The sequence below is a fragment of the Phyllostomus discolor genome, chromosome 1 (assembly GCF_004126475.2).
Source record: "Phyllostomus discolor isolate MPI-MPIP mPhyDis1 chromosome 1, mPhyDis1.pri.v3, whole genome shotgun sequence".
Classification (NCBI taxonomy): Eukaryota; Metazoa; Chordata; class Mammalia; order Chiroptera; family Phyllostomidae; genus Phyllostomus; species Phyllostomus discolor.
Genome location: NC_040903.2, coordinates 185,861,355 through 185,877,541, shown reverse-complemented (window position 1 = coordinate 185,877,541; position 16,187 = coordinate 185,861,355). Strand labels below are relative to the sequence as shown.

At 36.4% G+C, this 16,187-nt stretch overlaps 1 protein-coding gene across 3 annotated transcripts in view; it reads right to left on the bottom strand.

Moving 5' to 3' along the window:
• Positions 1–273: 273 nt before the first annotated feature.
• PCNX4 (pecanex 4) overlaps positions 274–16,187 on the bottom strand; it is a 34,283-nt gene continuing 18,369 nt past the window's right edge. The window contains exons 7-12 of one of the 3 annotated variants that reach the window (XM_036010602.1): positions 14,514–14,874; positions 11,456–11,559; positions 8,292–9,328; positions 7,745–7,931; positions 6,835–6,940; positions 1,768–1,851 (exon numbers count right to left, since the gene is read on the bottom strand). In XM_036010602.1, the coding sequence (XP_035866495.1) occupies positions 6,842–6,940; positions 7,745–7,931; positions 8,292–9,328; positions 11,456–11,559; positions 14,514–14,874 (1,788 nt within the window). In that variant the 3' untranslated portion in view covers positions 1,768–1,851; positions 6,835–6,841. Of the gene's footprint in view, positions 1,852–6,834; positions 6,941–7,744; positions 7,932–8,291; positions 9,329–11,455; positions 11,560–14,513; positions 14,875–16,187 lie in introns of all 3 variants that reach the window. The other 2 variants (XM_028506023.2, XM_036010608.1) reach the window with 2 other exon arrangements.

Here is a 16,187-nt window from a genome sequence, read left to right as displayed (position 1 = left end):
TAAGAACCTGTTTCTTTCAACACTAACTGTTGGGTCATGTGTTAAGGTGACATGTGGTGGCGCCCTGGTTTGCTTGGTCACAGTTTGAAAAGGGAAAGATAAGGAAACCTGGTTATGAATGAATAAGGACATGGAGTAGTTTGAGGAGCAGGCAAGGTAAAGGGAAAGCATGGCTTATCGTTATGGTGACAATAAAAATCTTAAAACAGCTTAAAATGCCCATTATTTGGGGGGTTGCTATACCTATCAGTGTCATACAGTCATTAAAACTGATAATTAGAGAGAGTGTTTTTAATAAAACTTTCACAGGTGACAAAAAATACATAAAATTGTCTAGCTAGTAAATCTCAATTATGTAAATCATAAACCTGAAATCTGAATTCAGATATAACATCAAGCCCTGTCTTCTATGTAACTATACTGCTTCTCCAAAATTGGCTAAGATACAAAATTCATCAATTCATTATTTAAAAATTAGTCCGAAAGTTATCCTTTAACATTGCTGGATCAAATTGTTCCACATACTAAATAATGGAATATTAGTAATAATAACCTAATCATTACATTTTAACTTATTTTAAACATTTATAAAAAGAATGTATTACTAACTTAGGAGGCTATTATAGATTTAGGTGAAAATAAAGTACATGTAGAGGAAATTAATGTCTCAAGTAATGTAGATTCATTGTTTATCCTCTTACAAGTACCTATAAAAAGTCTGTAAGGAGCTAGAGAAGGAAAATAAAATCCTAATGACATGAAAAATTTTCTCCCAAGATCTCTTTCTATCTTTAGCTCAATACCTTAAGACATTATAGTAACTGCTAGTCCTGTGGGTCATTTTTCAGGAGTATATTCAGTTGAAAAGAAATGCATAAGGAGCCAGGTCTACAGGATGGCTCCCAGGAATCATACTCGGGTTACCCTAACATTGCTAATCCTGTGAGTATTAAATGATGAATGGGATAAATCCCTTTCCTTTCACATATATGAAAAAGATACTTGGAATAAAAAGGTTTTACTGGAAAAGATTTTATTAAAAATTTTAAAAGTTTCTGAATTGAAGTATATGAAGATAATTATATGAAAACATTCAGACCATGCTAAATGTTAAAATAAAATGGCACAAAGTTTGAAAATACTATAAAGTTTAATTATATTTCAAATAAATAAATATATTTTATATAACCTTTAATAGCATGTTATCATTACTTAAAAACAGTAATGTGTCTTTTAAGTATGTAAAAATTACATAGTTGTTGACTTTATAAGGCAAGCCCATCTATCACACATTTAAGAAAGCATTAAACAATTATCTAATTTTATACTAATGTTTTATATTTAACAAAGCCTACCATAATCCAAAGGGCAGAAAAATTGGCCAATAGTTTTAACTTTTATGTAAGACATATATTTTTTTCTTTTAGGCCATTAAGATAGCTAAGAGAGTCACTTTATAGAGCTTAGCTTTTCCCCAGGCATCCAGCTTGTGGGAGGAGAGAGAGGTCAGTGAAGTTTGAGAAATCATCCTTACTCTTCCAGGAAGAAAAGATAAGACATCTCATTTGATGACAACACATGCACAGGTCAAAACGAGCTCTAATACAAGTGTATATGGAGAGGTTTTGAAGAATAAACTGGATATCCCAGGGGAGGATCAGCTGCTTGTACTGTAAGGTTTCTTAAAAGTAGTGGATGAGCTTGTATACTATAGCGTTCCTCATCATCGTTTGTGGCGTAAAGCAATTCCCATGAAAGATTGGCCCACTGACCTCTGACAGCTTCGGCATTTAACTTCCCAACTTGGATCAATAATTCTTGAAGGGTAAGTACTCTCCCAGTGTAAACTCCCTTTAAGTATGAAAGGGGTGGGACAAAAAAACAAAAAACAAAAACGAAGGTTATGTCCAGGCCTTTATATTTTACTTATAAACTTAGAAAAAATTCCATTGTATTGAGGCAAACTTAAACAGAAAGTGGTGTGTTAAAATGTACACACAAGTTGCTTGTCTTCAGAACTAAGAGTCACCTGACAGTATTTCACTCAATGAACAGAACAGCAAAATCTCACTGTTTCTTTTTCCTTTTTTAAATATACTTTATTGATTATGCTATTACAGTTGTCCCATTTCCCCCCTTCGATCTCCTCCGCCTTGCACACCCCCTCCCACCCACACTCCCCTGCTTTAGTTCATGTCCATGGATCATACATATAAATTCTTTGGCTTCTACATTTCCTATACTAAACCTCCCCCTGTCTATTTTCTACCTACCATTTGTGCTACTTATTCTCTGTGCCTTTTTCCTCCTCTCTCCTCCTCCCACTACCCTGCTGATAACCCTCCATGTGATCTCTATTTCTGTGATTTTGTTCCTTTTCTAGTTGTTTGCTAAGTTTGTTTTTGTATTTGTTTAGTTTCGGTTGTTAATAACTGAGTTTGTTGCCATGTTACTGTTCATATTTTTATCTTCTTTTTCTTAGATGAGTCCCTTTAACATTTGATATAATAAGGGCTGGGTGATGATGAACTCCTTTAACTTGATGTTATCTGGGAAGCACTTTATCTGCCCTTCCATTCTAAATGATAGCTTAGCTGGATAGAGTACTCTTGGATGTAGGTCCTTGTCTTTCATGACATGGAATGCTTCTTTCCAGCCCCTTCTTGCTTGTAAGGTTTCTTTTGAGAAATCAGCTGACAGTTCCCATAAGGGAACTCCTTTGTAGGTAACTGTCTCCTTTTCTCTTGCTGCTTTTAAGATTCTCTCCTGATCTTTAATCTTGGCTAATGTAATAATGATGTGCCTTGGTGTGTTCCTCCTTGGGTCCAAGTTCTTTGGGACCCTCTGAGCTTCCTGGACTTCCTGAAAGTCTTTTTCCTTTGCCAGATTGGGGAAGTTCTCCTTTATTATTTGTTCAAATAAGTTTTCAACTTCTTGTTCTTCTTCTTCTCCTTCTGGCACCCCTATGATTTGGATGTTGGGATGTTTAAAGATGTCCTGGAGGTCCCTAAGCCTCTCTTCATTTTTTTGAATTCTTGTTTCTTCATTCTGTTCTGGTTGAATGTTTCTTTCTTCCTTCTGCTCCAAACTGTTGATGAGTCCCAGCTTCCTTCCCATTACTCTTAATTCCTTGTACATTTTCCTTTATTTCACTTAGCATAGCCTTCATTTTTTCCTCTAATTTGTGATCATATTCAACCAAATCTGTGTGCATCCTGATCACCAGTGTTTTGAACTGTGCATCTGATAGGCTGGCTATCCCTTCGTCGCTTAGTTGTATTTTTTCTGGAGCCTTGATTTCGTTTCATTTGGGTTTTTTTTTTTTTTTTTTTTTTTGACTCAGTGCACCTGTTATGTAGCGAGGGCCGGAGCCTTAGGTGTTCGTTCACCAGGGTGGGGCACCCCATGTTGCTGCGTAGTGACGCTGTACGTGGGGGTGGGGTCCAAGAGGGAACAGTGCTGCTTGCTCCACTCTCTGCTGGCTTTCAGTCACTTCCCCCACTACCCACAATCAAACTGGGCCCTTCTGGTGCTGATTCCTGGTGAGTGGGTTTGTGCATGCCCTGGGACCCTGTGGGTCTTTCCAACGAATGCCCCTGTGAGGCTGGGAGTTTCTCCTCCTGCCGCCTCAACCCCCACAGGTGTTTTCAGTCAGAGGCTTTGATTTCCCCGAGGCTTTATTTTTCTGAGCTGGAACCCTGGGTTGAGGCTTTTTCCTGAGCTGGAACCCTGGGTTGAGGCTTTCTTTTCCTGAGCTGGAACCCTGGGTTGTGCAGTGTATCTCGCTCTCCAGTTGTTCCTTCTGGTTTATCTGCATGTGAATGTGGGACCTGCTCCACCAGCTGCCGGCTTGCCGGGAGTCCTCTCCATCTGGCTGCGCATCCCTGCCCCTCCTACTGGTCTGGATGAATGTTTCTTCTTTAAAGCCATGGTTGTTGGACTTCCATACAGTTCGATTTTCTGTCAGTTCTGGCTGTTTTTAGATTTGCTGTTGTCCTTCTTTTGGTTGTGCGAAGAGGCACAGTGTGTCTACCTACACCTCCATCTTAGCCTGAAGTCCTCCTTCTCTTTCCTTTTTTTCTCTATTCCTTCATCCCACCTGGCCTCAGTAATGCGTAAGTCATATGTACTGTCAGTGAACAATCATACAATGGGTTCTTTCCAAAAACAACTTCATTAAAATATAATTTAAAGCCCATTCAATTTACTTACGTAAAGTGTACATTTCAACAGTTTTTAAAATGGTTTATTCAGATATATACAAGTATCACCAGCTAATTTTACAAAATTTTCATGACCTCAAAAGGAAACATTTAGCTCTTTAGCTATTATCCTCCTATCTCTTCATTCCCCCAGGCCTAAGCAACCAATAATGTACTTTGTAACTCCAGAGGTTTGCCTATTCTGAAAATTTCCTATGAATGGAATCATATAATATGTGCTCTTTTATGACTGGCATCTGTAACTCAGCATGTTTTCAAGGTTCATTCATGTTGAGCATTTAACAGCACTTCATTAGTTTTTTATAGTCAAATAACATTCCATTGTATGGGAATACCACAATTTGTGTATTCACCAGCTCATGAACAGCTGGGTTATTTCCACCTTTTGGCAATTATGAGTAACACTGCTATCAACATCCATGCACATATTTTTATTTGTATTGATGTTTTTGTTTCTCTTCGTTATATGAGGGGGGACCACCCAAAAAACTGGGATTATCTTTTAGAGGGCAGACCCCTTGCAGTACAGGCTTCCCCTACTAGGTGAGTGTTCTGGAAACCCATCTGTACCAGAGTACCAGCTGGCATAGTTATGAGAGGCTGTGTTTGGATTCAGTGAATTTTTTTTTGAAGATTCTTTCAGTGTGCTTGCCCATTTCATGATGGGTGATTTACGAGCACTCCTGCCTACACTGCACTGAGTGTTCAGTGTTTTTTGACTCAAAATGGCATGACCCCCATGCCCTACCTTCCTTATTCACCTGATCTTACCTTGAGTGACTTTTCTTTGTTTTCCTGGATGAAAACTGTCCTCAAGGGAAATGTTTTATCGATGTGGAAGAGGTGAAACAAAAAATGGCAGAAGCACTAAAAAGTATCAAAATTGCTTAATTCAAAAATTGTTTTGAGCAGTGGTAAAACATGTTGATAGATATATTGCATCAGATGGAGAGTACTTTGAAGGTGACTGAAGTTTTTTTTTTTTTTAAGATTTTATTTATTTTTAGAGATGGAAGGGAGGGGGGAGAGAGAGAGAGAGAGAGAGAGAGAGAGAGAGAGAGAGAGAGAAACATCAATGTGCGGTTGCTGGGGGTTCTGGCCTGCAACCCAGGAATGTACCCTGGTTGGGTATCGAACCTGGGGCATTTTGGTTCCCAGCCCGCGCTCAATCCACTGAGCTACGCCAGCCAGGGGAAAGGTGACTGAAGTTTTAACGTAAGAATATACAATTTTTTATAAATACCAGTTTTTTTAGGGTCCCCCTTCATACACCTAGGAGTAGTATAACTGGGTCAGAGGTAATTCTGCATTTAATCATTTAAGAAACTGTCAGGATATTTTTAAAGGTGATTGCACCATTTTACATTTCTGCCAGCACTGTATTAGAGTTCCAATTTCTCCGTATCCTTGCTAACACTTACTATCTGACTTTTTCATTTTAGCTATCCTGGTGTACATGAAGTGATATTTCATTGTGGTTTTGATTTGCATTTCTCTGATGAGTCCTGCACTAGGGACTGTATGCACCTGAACTGGGGATTGAACACACAACCTAAGCATGTGCCCTGACTGGGAATCAAACCAGCAAACTTTCAGTACAGGAGGACACTCCAACCAACTGAGCCACACTGGCAATTTTTGGTGTCTGCTTTTTTTCCTCTGGTGTATGGGTCAGACTTTCCTGTTTTGTTTTTCCATGTCTCATAATTTTTGTTGAAAACTGGACATTCTAGTTAACACTGTAACAATTCTGGGTACTGATCCTCTCTTCCCCCTTGGTTAAGACTTGTTATTTGCTTATTAGTTTCGTGAGTTTTCAGATGACTTCAGTGAAATTAATCCTTACCGCCCTGCCAGGTGTGAAGTCTTTGATGTTGCTCCTTTGGGAGTGCAGTCTTGTGAAGGCCCACAGTTACAATGGGGTAACAGTGGTTTTGGCAGGGCTTGCTCTCTGTTAAGCACTCACCCAGGTGTTCAAAACTCCTGATTGATCTACATTTTCAACAATAACCTGGGGCTCCACAGACTGATCCAATTAAATTTGGGATCTTTTGAAAGAATAGCTTTGGGGATGAACATTTGAGATTTGTTGTGACCCCAGGAGCGGGGGCGCTCTTCTCTATTGTTTCTTTCTAGGTTCTCTTACTTCATCTATCTAGGCTACAGTTTAGATTTTACCTTGAATGAATTTACCAACTGCCTCTTAATTACCGTTCACTACAACATCCATAGTTTTTGAGAGAATCTTAGGCTTCAATGTGTCCACACTGTTTTGCAACTAACGTTGGTTCTTTTGGAAAGAAATTCATTTTGTTTGTCTGTTTGTTTAATGGTTTGCTTCTCTAACTGGGTGAACCTTCTGAGCCAGAGCTCTGAATCTGAAGGTGAGATAATGATGTGCTTCTCTCTGAGTGATACCTTGGCTTTAGGAGATAAGTGCTTGGTGGAGGAGGAGCAGTGACGTCGGGTCTTCTCGTCTTGTCTCTCCCAGTGCGGAACCTCCATTGCAGGAGTATGCAAGGGTGATTGGGACACTCGTATTCTCAGTGACACCATGTCCAGGTTAAAGTCTCCACCCAACGAGTTGGACTGTCCAGAAAAGAGTTCTCACCTCTTGACTACACATGCTCAGAAGCTAGCCTCACAACAGGTTGCTGAGAGTGAGATGAGAAGGGCTGAAGTCCTGCCTCTTTCAGGAGAAGTCCTCCGACTGGCAGCTGAGGGGAGAGGGAGCTCTGTGTTCTTGGCCATGCAGTCTGCATGAATGTTTCTATCTTCCTGAGCTGGGGGAAAACAGCTCTTGCTGCAGATACTGCAGTCTCTTACTGTACTTACTGGGTTTTAGTTGATTTGCTTGAATAAATATTTCTTCATTTGCTGTATGCTTTTAGAATAATTTCTAAGACTTTAAATGACTTTTTAAAAAGTAATTTTCATTATAATGCCAGACATGGAACCCATAATAAGCTTGTAACATTGTGTTTTTCATACTGTGCCCACTCAATAACATTTTAAATGCAATGAGAACCAGTACTATATTTTAAAAAGTTATTGACTATTTGGAGTGAATTTCTTAATTTTCTTAATTTTAACTTTCTTTCTTAATTTTCACAGGTTAGACATGCTTCAAATAAAGTATAACTATCAGCAAAGGAAATATTTTGCCACTACAAATTAAGTTTTCTCCTGGAGTCAAATCCAAAGTGGTAATTCATACGCTGGAATTTAGCAGACATACAATCCTTTTAGTCAAACATGCTATAGCAAATTGCATTTATTTGACTATCCTATAGGTCAGTTATTACACAATGATGACATGACATTTTTAATTGGCTCCTATTAAGTTTGTAAAAGTAAATATTCAGTCATTTTATAACGAGTTGGCCATAAAGTCATGATTACAAATGCCTCAGAACTGTGATTAATATGTAGAATGTCATATCTCTATCACCTAGTTCAAATACTTTATAACCAGTTTCTACTCTTGAAGGTAACATACAAAAATTCAGTTTTAATCTTACCATATCTGGATCATACCCTAGAGAAAATAAGTATGGTTTTTCTTGTAGAATTGCTTCTTTCCACTTTTCATCAGATACCAAACCAATGTACCAGTCACTTTCATATTCTTCAAGGTAGTTAGTTAGCTCTTTAAAATCTTCTATTGGACCTAAACTTGCTTTATCAACCATCAGTTTCAGAGTATACCTAGAAAATGGAGAAAAGAAGAATTTTAGAATTTAAAAATTTTTATCAACTTTATAAATGAAATAGATTTTGTTCAATCAATATTTTTAAGACATTAAACTGAAGTGATACATATTTCATATTAAAAGTGTGAAATGATAGAGTTAAGAAATCCAAATGAAAAGTAAGTTCTCCACCCAAAGAAAACAAAATATAAAGTGTATTCCTGATTATCACAATACATACTAGGCAATTTTTTCAGTTTTAAGAAAGTGATTCCTTTCCAAAATTAGAAATGACGGTGTATCTCCTTCTAAGTTATTTAAAAACTCAACAGTTCCCTGCCAGTGTTACAACTTGTACAGAATCAAAATGAATTACCTGAAAGCTTTCAGTGCTAGCTGGAACAGTTCTGGCTTTTCGGTCAGCCAATCAAAGGCAACAGACCAAGGCAAAACACCACTGTAAACTTTCAATATATGACCAGGAGTAGGATCCAAATTGCATACTCCAAACAAACTAAAATAACAAGTCATTACTGCATGAGCATAAAAGTCTTTTAAAACTCTGTCGTTTGCAATTTCTTCCAGCACATCTGGGACATTTTCTTCTGAAGGAAAACATTCCAACTGCCTTAACACAAATTGGTACCAGTCTTCTGGAAACAATAAGCTCATCTCCCTCATTTTGGACTTAGGCAAACAGTCAGACGTCCACTCTTTAGGTAAGCTTAACAGGTGAGAATGAGAACAACTGAACTCCACGAGCGGAATATAGGCCATGTCTTCTTGTTTTCCTTTGTCAATAGCAGGGTATCCCAGTATAACTGCTTTGTAAAAACTATTTTCAGGCACTTTGCCTATAGAATGATCACCAACCACCTGTGATTCTACTGATCCTGGAAGAGGCAAATTTATACTTTGCAAAACTTTCAATTGATGTTTTTCTTCATTTCCTTTTTTGGTAGTTGGCTCATCACCCAAAACATCATCAGACCAGTCATCTAAAGTTCCTGAATTTAAACTAACAGTGTCTTCTGGGGATTCGTTTTGTGGTGAAGTATTCAAAGTGGGCAGGATTCCTAGAGATGCTTTCTCTTCATTTTCAGTTTTGTGAACATGTTCCTGCATGCTGGACCTTCTAGAGCAGTAATGAATAAGTATCCACACAAGTACTTTAACAAGGTCACCTTTAAATTCAATTAAGTTATCATGAGAATCTATTATGCCAGAGAGGACATTCCTGGCATCAGAATAGAGTTTCACAGGCAAAACAGTGCAGGGTGTCAAGACATTTCCAAAGTGTCCATTAATTGAACATATTTTTGCATATTCTTCTTGTGCAAAGGCACCTTCAAAAACTTCATCAACTCTTCCAGCTTCAGCAGTATGACATGATGTCTCTTGCAATTCTAACCCCTGAGGAAATTAAAAAGTACTCAAATTTATGATCACTTATTACACAGAGAAAAGCAACTAGTATTGTAAATGCCCATGAACTTGTTTCTCAAAATGAAAATATTAAAAAATGTGAAAATTTTCTCTAACTCAAGAGCTACACCTTAACTCAAACTTAACAGTACTTAAGACATCTACTGTTGAATACAGAGATAAAAATAATCCCACTATTTCAAAATAAATTCTAGAAATTCTAGAAAACAATTTTATTGAATGACTATAATTTTAAAAAACTGTATCTGTAGTCAAGTTTGAACCACATTAAAAAAATTTTAAAATTATAGTTTTTTTGGAGGTAAAAAAGTAAAATGAGAGTTACACAATATGCACAGTTTTGTATCCTTTCCATCCTACTTTGCATGAGAGCATTATTCTGTTGTGTGGATATGCCATAATTTATTTAACCATTCTCATGTCCCAGTGTTTGACTACAATAACATAATAATAATAAAGATTTATGTATTTGATTATTGTCTGTCTCCTCCAACCATAATGTAAACTTCATAAAGCAGCTCTCTTTCGGTTACTACTATATATGCAGTGCCTAAACCAGTATACGGCATACAGTAGGTATGCAACAAATACATGTTGAAAGAATATTATGAATACACTTTTTTAGAACCTTGTTAAAAACTGATTTTAGAGAGAGAGGAAGGGAGAAAAAGGGGGGAAGAGAGAGAAAAGGAAACACTGATTTCTGGTTCCGCTTATTTATGCATTTATTGGTTGATTCTTGTATGTGTACTGTCTGGGGATCAAACCCACAACCTGGGTGTACCAGAACAATGCTCTAACCAGTGGAGCTACTGGTCCAGGGCCTGAGTACATCCTTATGTAAAATTTAAACACATTTTGATTACTGCCCCAAAAGGAATCAAATGAAGAGGATGTATCAGGTCCTTGTTTACTATTATTATTGCTGTTTGTTTATACATTTTTACAAAACTATCAGTGCCTTTAATAAAAGGTAATTCTGTCAGAATTTATTATGATCCAGGGAGAAAACATGAAACGTGACATCAAAACCCATTTTTAAATCATGGACTATCAGATGCTAGCACACAATCCTGGGTAGGTCACCTAACCTCTGAGATTCCTTTTCCTTCTCTTTCAAAGAAAAATAATCCTAGCACATAGGGTTGCGAAGATTAAAGTAGTGAAAGTACTTTGTAAACTTTAAAGCATTATATAAATGTTAGTGGCTCTGGCTAGTGTGGCTCAGTGGATTGAGTGCTGGCTTTTGAACCAAAAAGTCACAGGTTTGATGCCCAGTTGGGGCACATGACTGGGTTGTGGGCCAGGTCCCCAGTATGGGGCACGGGAGAGGCAACCACATGTTGCTGTTTCTCTCCCTGTCTTTCTCCCTCCCTTCCCCTCTCTAAACATAAATAAATAAAATCTTTTTTAAAAAAGTAGATGGTATATAGCTAAGCGAGCTCATGTCCAAAAAACTGAAAAAGACTGCCACTAAAAGGTACGTCTTTATACCATATGTCATGGAGCACAAAAGGACAGTAAAAGGACCCACTTTATTAGGTTCAATAAGCAACTCTAATAAGGCATTTTATTCTAAAAGGAAGGAGAAAAAAACATGGTGTACCAGGTAGGAGCAGTAGGATCAAAAGGTTTTTATTAAATTGAGAATGATACATGGTATGGGTGTGAAAAAATTTTACTGAGTCATACTTTTGAGATGCTCAACTAGACAGGGATAATAAAAAAGCAGGACTGGATGAAAATTGGGAATGTATATTTTGTTACTGTGTTCTGTTACACAATATTAGTTTGTCTATTGATATGTGTATATTGAAATATACTTTAAAACCCCCAGGTGTTTTCACAGGTTAACTAAAAGATATTCTTTCAAACTGAGTTATTAAGTAGTTGATGTGTACATAACAGGTAAAATTTTTTACACACATATTATAAAAATATAGCAGTTGGCAAAAGTACATTTATAGTTATGAGTACATGAAAGAGTTTATTCTTAAATTATTTTTATTAATTACTGTATTACTTATTTGTTTTAACACTATAAATCTACTATTGCCCAGCCCTGGACCAGAGAGGTTTCAAATGAACAATGACCTTAATGTTAATATAGCAGTAAGTATAGCCATGTTCTAGAATCATTATCCATATTAAACGATCCTGAAAACGGCCCAGGTAATGAGAACCAGGTAAGAGGAGACCTAAAAGAAATCCAAAAAAAAAAGAAAAGTAAGTACTTATTCAAGCTTGTTTTATTTTGCCACATGAATCTTCAAAATTGGTAACACTTTGAACTAATTCGCAATTCCTTCGACCATCTATTTAAGTCAACAATAGAAATGACTATTCATTGCATACTATAAGGCATTAAATTAATCTCTACAGGTAATAATACATAAAAAGTCAAGGATATAGTTTCCAGAAAAACAAATTAGAACCTGGCATATAAAGTCCTAACTACATGTTAAAAAATACTAGGAAAAGTATTAAACACTGTATATATGAGCCAACTTCACATTAATGACTTAAAATATTGTGGACACTTATATACATGCATAAAAATGTTTTGTGGTATTAAAATTTCCATAAGATGCTGTCTACTATATGGTACAAATACTTTTAAAACTTAGTTTTTCTCTCACATTGTGCCTGTGATTTTCCCATGTCGACTGCAAACAGCTCAGTCATTCATTGTTAACAGCATTGAGAATTCATTATATGAACACAGTTGAATTCACATATTCATTTCCTATTTAATAAACATTTCAGATGCTTCCAATTTTTCACTATTTTAATGCTACAGAAATTATTTTTGTGCAAATCTGCTTGTACAAGGTGTTGTGCAGGAAAGAGTTAACATAGCAAAACTAACTGATATCCTTTGAAAGGCCTGCTTACAAAGTTGCTTGACTGGCATCTGGGAACTTGTATTTCAGTGCAAACAATACAGTTTGCACTGAACACTGGCTTTTCTTGTGGGAGTCTGAAATCTTGGTATGCAATAGGCAGAGAGGGGTGCCTCATGACTAGCCTCAATAAAAGACCTAGGAATTAAGTCTCAAATAAGAATCTCCGGTAGTGAAGATGTAACACGTCACAACACATTGCTAAGGAATTAAGCACATTCTGTGTGACTACACCAGGGGAGGACACCTGGAAGTTTGCATCTAGTCTCTTTTACCCATGTGACTTTTCCCTTTGCTGATTTTGCTGTGCATCCTTTAGCTATAAAATATCTTAGTAACACTATACACTGAATCCTGAATCCTCCTAGCAAGTCATCAAACCTAGGAATAGTCTTGGGGACCCCAAAACTGCTATGTAAGAGTTCCTCTAGAATTGGAATCAATGGATCATGGACTCTAAAACTGGGATACGCACATCTTCACTACGGCCTGTAAGTTGACTCTTCAACATGGTTTTACAAATAGACAGATATTTCCTTCCAGCAGGGTTTGGGACTTCTTGTTCCCCATACCCAAGTCAATACTTGGTAATGTTAGACTTTGTACATTTTTGCCAATCAGATGTGTGTGAAATGTCACCTCATTTTTTCCCCAGGAAATACTTTATAACACACTTTTTGGTGGAGTATAACTGATTTGACAATAAAGTATAACTTCTACTTTATTACTAAGGTATTTATTATTTCAGATGTGAGTTTAATATTACAAGTATTTTAAAAAGCACAGCATTGTATAATAAAAATTAATTGGAACTGGATAAAAGTATAGAATATTTCCTGTAGGAAAGGAAAATAATTATTCATAAAAAATTTGTAGTATAAAGTTTTTTCTAACATATCTAATATAATCATAGGTAAAAAGAAAAGTTCAACCCAAGTAGACATTTCATTCAAACTCAAATTTTAAATTGCTAGTCTGACTGGCATCAGTTTGCTAGGAAGTCATTGAACATTTCTAAAATGAGTATCAAGGGGTAAGGCCTATGCTAGGCGACAATACACTGTTGTCATCAGCTTATACCTTATCTAAAACCAACGTTGACAATGCTGACAAGTACAACATAGTTGAATTTGCAGTTAGTGTACTACGAAATTATAAAAGTAACATGCAACTGTAATTATAAAATTAGTTCATTCTCATCAAAATCTTGCTAATTTACATAGCACTTCATTTTGGCAGGCAACCAATCAGTGACCAAAGCCTTCACATTATTGTGCCCTGTACCTCTGTATATATGCTAATAATATGTGAGCAACATCCTTAAGCAACTCAGTCTGGTATTATGTAAAGCTAGTTTTCGCTCTTTATGGGTCTGAATCTACTGTATCTACTCGATTTGAACTCATCCTAAGTACATAAAAATTTTGGGAGGTGTTTTCATGTTTCCATGATGAGGCTACAACCTGATTTTATTCAGAAAATAATTTTTAAAAATTATCAAATCACCATAATAAAATTCTCCCCTAGTATCTTTATTTTATAACTTTACCTCAACATAAAGAGCAGGAGATATAAATCTTTCACATTTAGTCTTTCTACCTACATATCAGAGTATTAGGGTCTGTATAATGGTTGGCTCAAAAGACCATTTTTCTGTATGTTCATGTCTTTGTACTTCAAATATTGGGCTGGTCAAAAGTCCATATGGTTTTTTTCATAAAATAAGACACATTTTTCACTTTCACGAATAACTTTATTGATTTGAATATTTTGAATATGTTAGCTGATCTCCCCTGCATGGTATAACATTGATTGTTCTCCATTAATATCTCAATTCGATCATTGTCAATCTCAACTGGTCTACCTAACTGTGGAGTGTTGTCCAGTGAGAAATCTCCAGCATAAAACTTCACAAACCACTTTTGATATGTTCAACCAGTCACAGCACCTTCTCTATACACTGCACACATCTTTTTTTTGTGTTCCAGTTCCGTTTTTACCTTTCTTGAAATAATAAAAATATAATATGCCAAAACTGTTGCATATTTCCTTCCATCTTCAATATTAAATTATGCAAAAATTCACTATAAAATGTAGGGCAGATGTCATAATACCATCTAACAAAAATTGTTCTGAATGAAGTTCAAGACAACTAAGCACTTCTTGAGCTATCTTACAGAAAAAAACAAATGAACTTTTTGGCCAACCCAATACATTAGTGAGAATTTAAGCACAGCCCACCTACTTACCTAAACCTCCAGCTGCCATCGCAGACTGCAGTGCAGCGGTCAAGCCTGGGATCATCTGGTAGTAGTACACTGTATCTGCACAAACGCAGGCTGCAGTGCCCACCACTCCCGGCCAACTCTGAATGGGTCGGGGGAACCCCACCAAGAACAAAGGCAGGGTGAAGAGGGGGAGCAGAGGAGAAGAGAGTAGTGTAGAAAAAATTATGGAGACCAACACGAATGGAGAGAAAACCATGTTGAGTATACATAAAGTGGTGGTTGATTTTCTACGTTTTTCCTCCGTCCATGATGCCAAAAGTATAGCCACAGCAAATTGCAGTTTAGAGATAAACTGAATCAGACGATCACGCATGATACCAACCTGTAGCGACAAAAGAATAATTTTTTATTCTTAAGGAATCTCTAGTGCTCCTTTGTTATTCTTAAAAATGTTTTTAATACTTATTCTTTGTTCTATTCACTTCATGAATTTTCAAGGTTACAAAAGGAATACTGTATAATTTTATTACTGCCCCCATATTTTTGAGGATATAGTCTTTATCTGAGATTCTTTGTTATAATTTTCTCCAACCTTACAATTAATAAATGAGACTATATTTTCAAAAGTTTGGCCTCCCCTAAATAAAGGAGTGCTAACAGTTCTCTTTAGTAATGTCTATATCTCAAGGTTGACTAAGTTTTGCATTACATGCTCATTAAGTCATGAGAACTAGAAATGATAGTCAAGCAACTATCCTTATTTATCCTTACTTTAGAGAGCATTTTAAAGATGAAGAAACAAAAGTAATGCCACAAGACAAACCTCAACAGATTGAAATCACACTAAGTATGTTCACACAAATCACACAAAATATGTTTTTCAATCAAAACAAAATTAAACCAACAACAGAAGAAATGTGAAAATTAAAGACACATTCCTAAATAACCAATGAGAGAAGAAATAACAAGATAAATAAGGAAATATTTTAAAATAAATGAAACAAAAATACAACATACCAAAACCTGTGATATAGCTAAAACAGTTCTCAGAGGGAAATTTATAGCTTTAAATGCCTATATTAAAGAGAAGAATGCTCTTAAATTAATAACTTAATCTTCTATCTTTGGAAACTAGAGAAATCACAAAACAAAGAGCAAACTAAACCTCAAGTAAACAGAGGAAGGAAATAAAGATTAGAGAACAGAATAATAAAATAGAGAAAACAACAGAGAAAATCAATAAAACCAAAGCTGGTTTCTTGAGATCAACAAAACTGACAACTCTTTAGCTAGACTGACCAAGAAAAAGAAGACTCAATTTACTAAAATCATGAAAGAGAGAGGTAATATTACTATCCTACAGAAAAAAATAAAAAGGATGATAAGAATACTATGAACAACTGTATGCCAATAAATCAGAACACACAGATGAAACCAACAAGTTCCTAGAAAGACATAAATTACCAAAACTGTCTCAAGAATAGAAAATCAGCCCTGGCTGGTGTGGCTCAGTGGACTGAGCAACAGCCTGAGAACCAAAGGGTCACTGGTTTGATTCCCAGTCAGGGCACATGCCTGGGTTGCAAGCCAGGTCCCTAGTAGGGGGCGCATGAGAATCAACCACACATTGATGTTTCTCTCCCTCTTTTTCTCCCTCCCTTCCCCACTGTCCAAAGATAAACTAAATAAAAAATC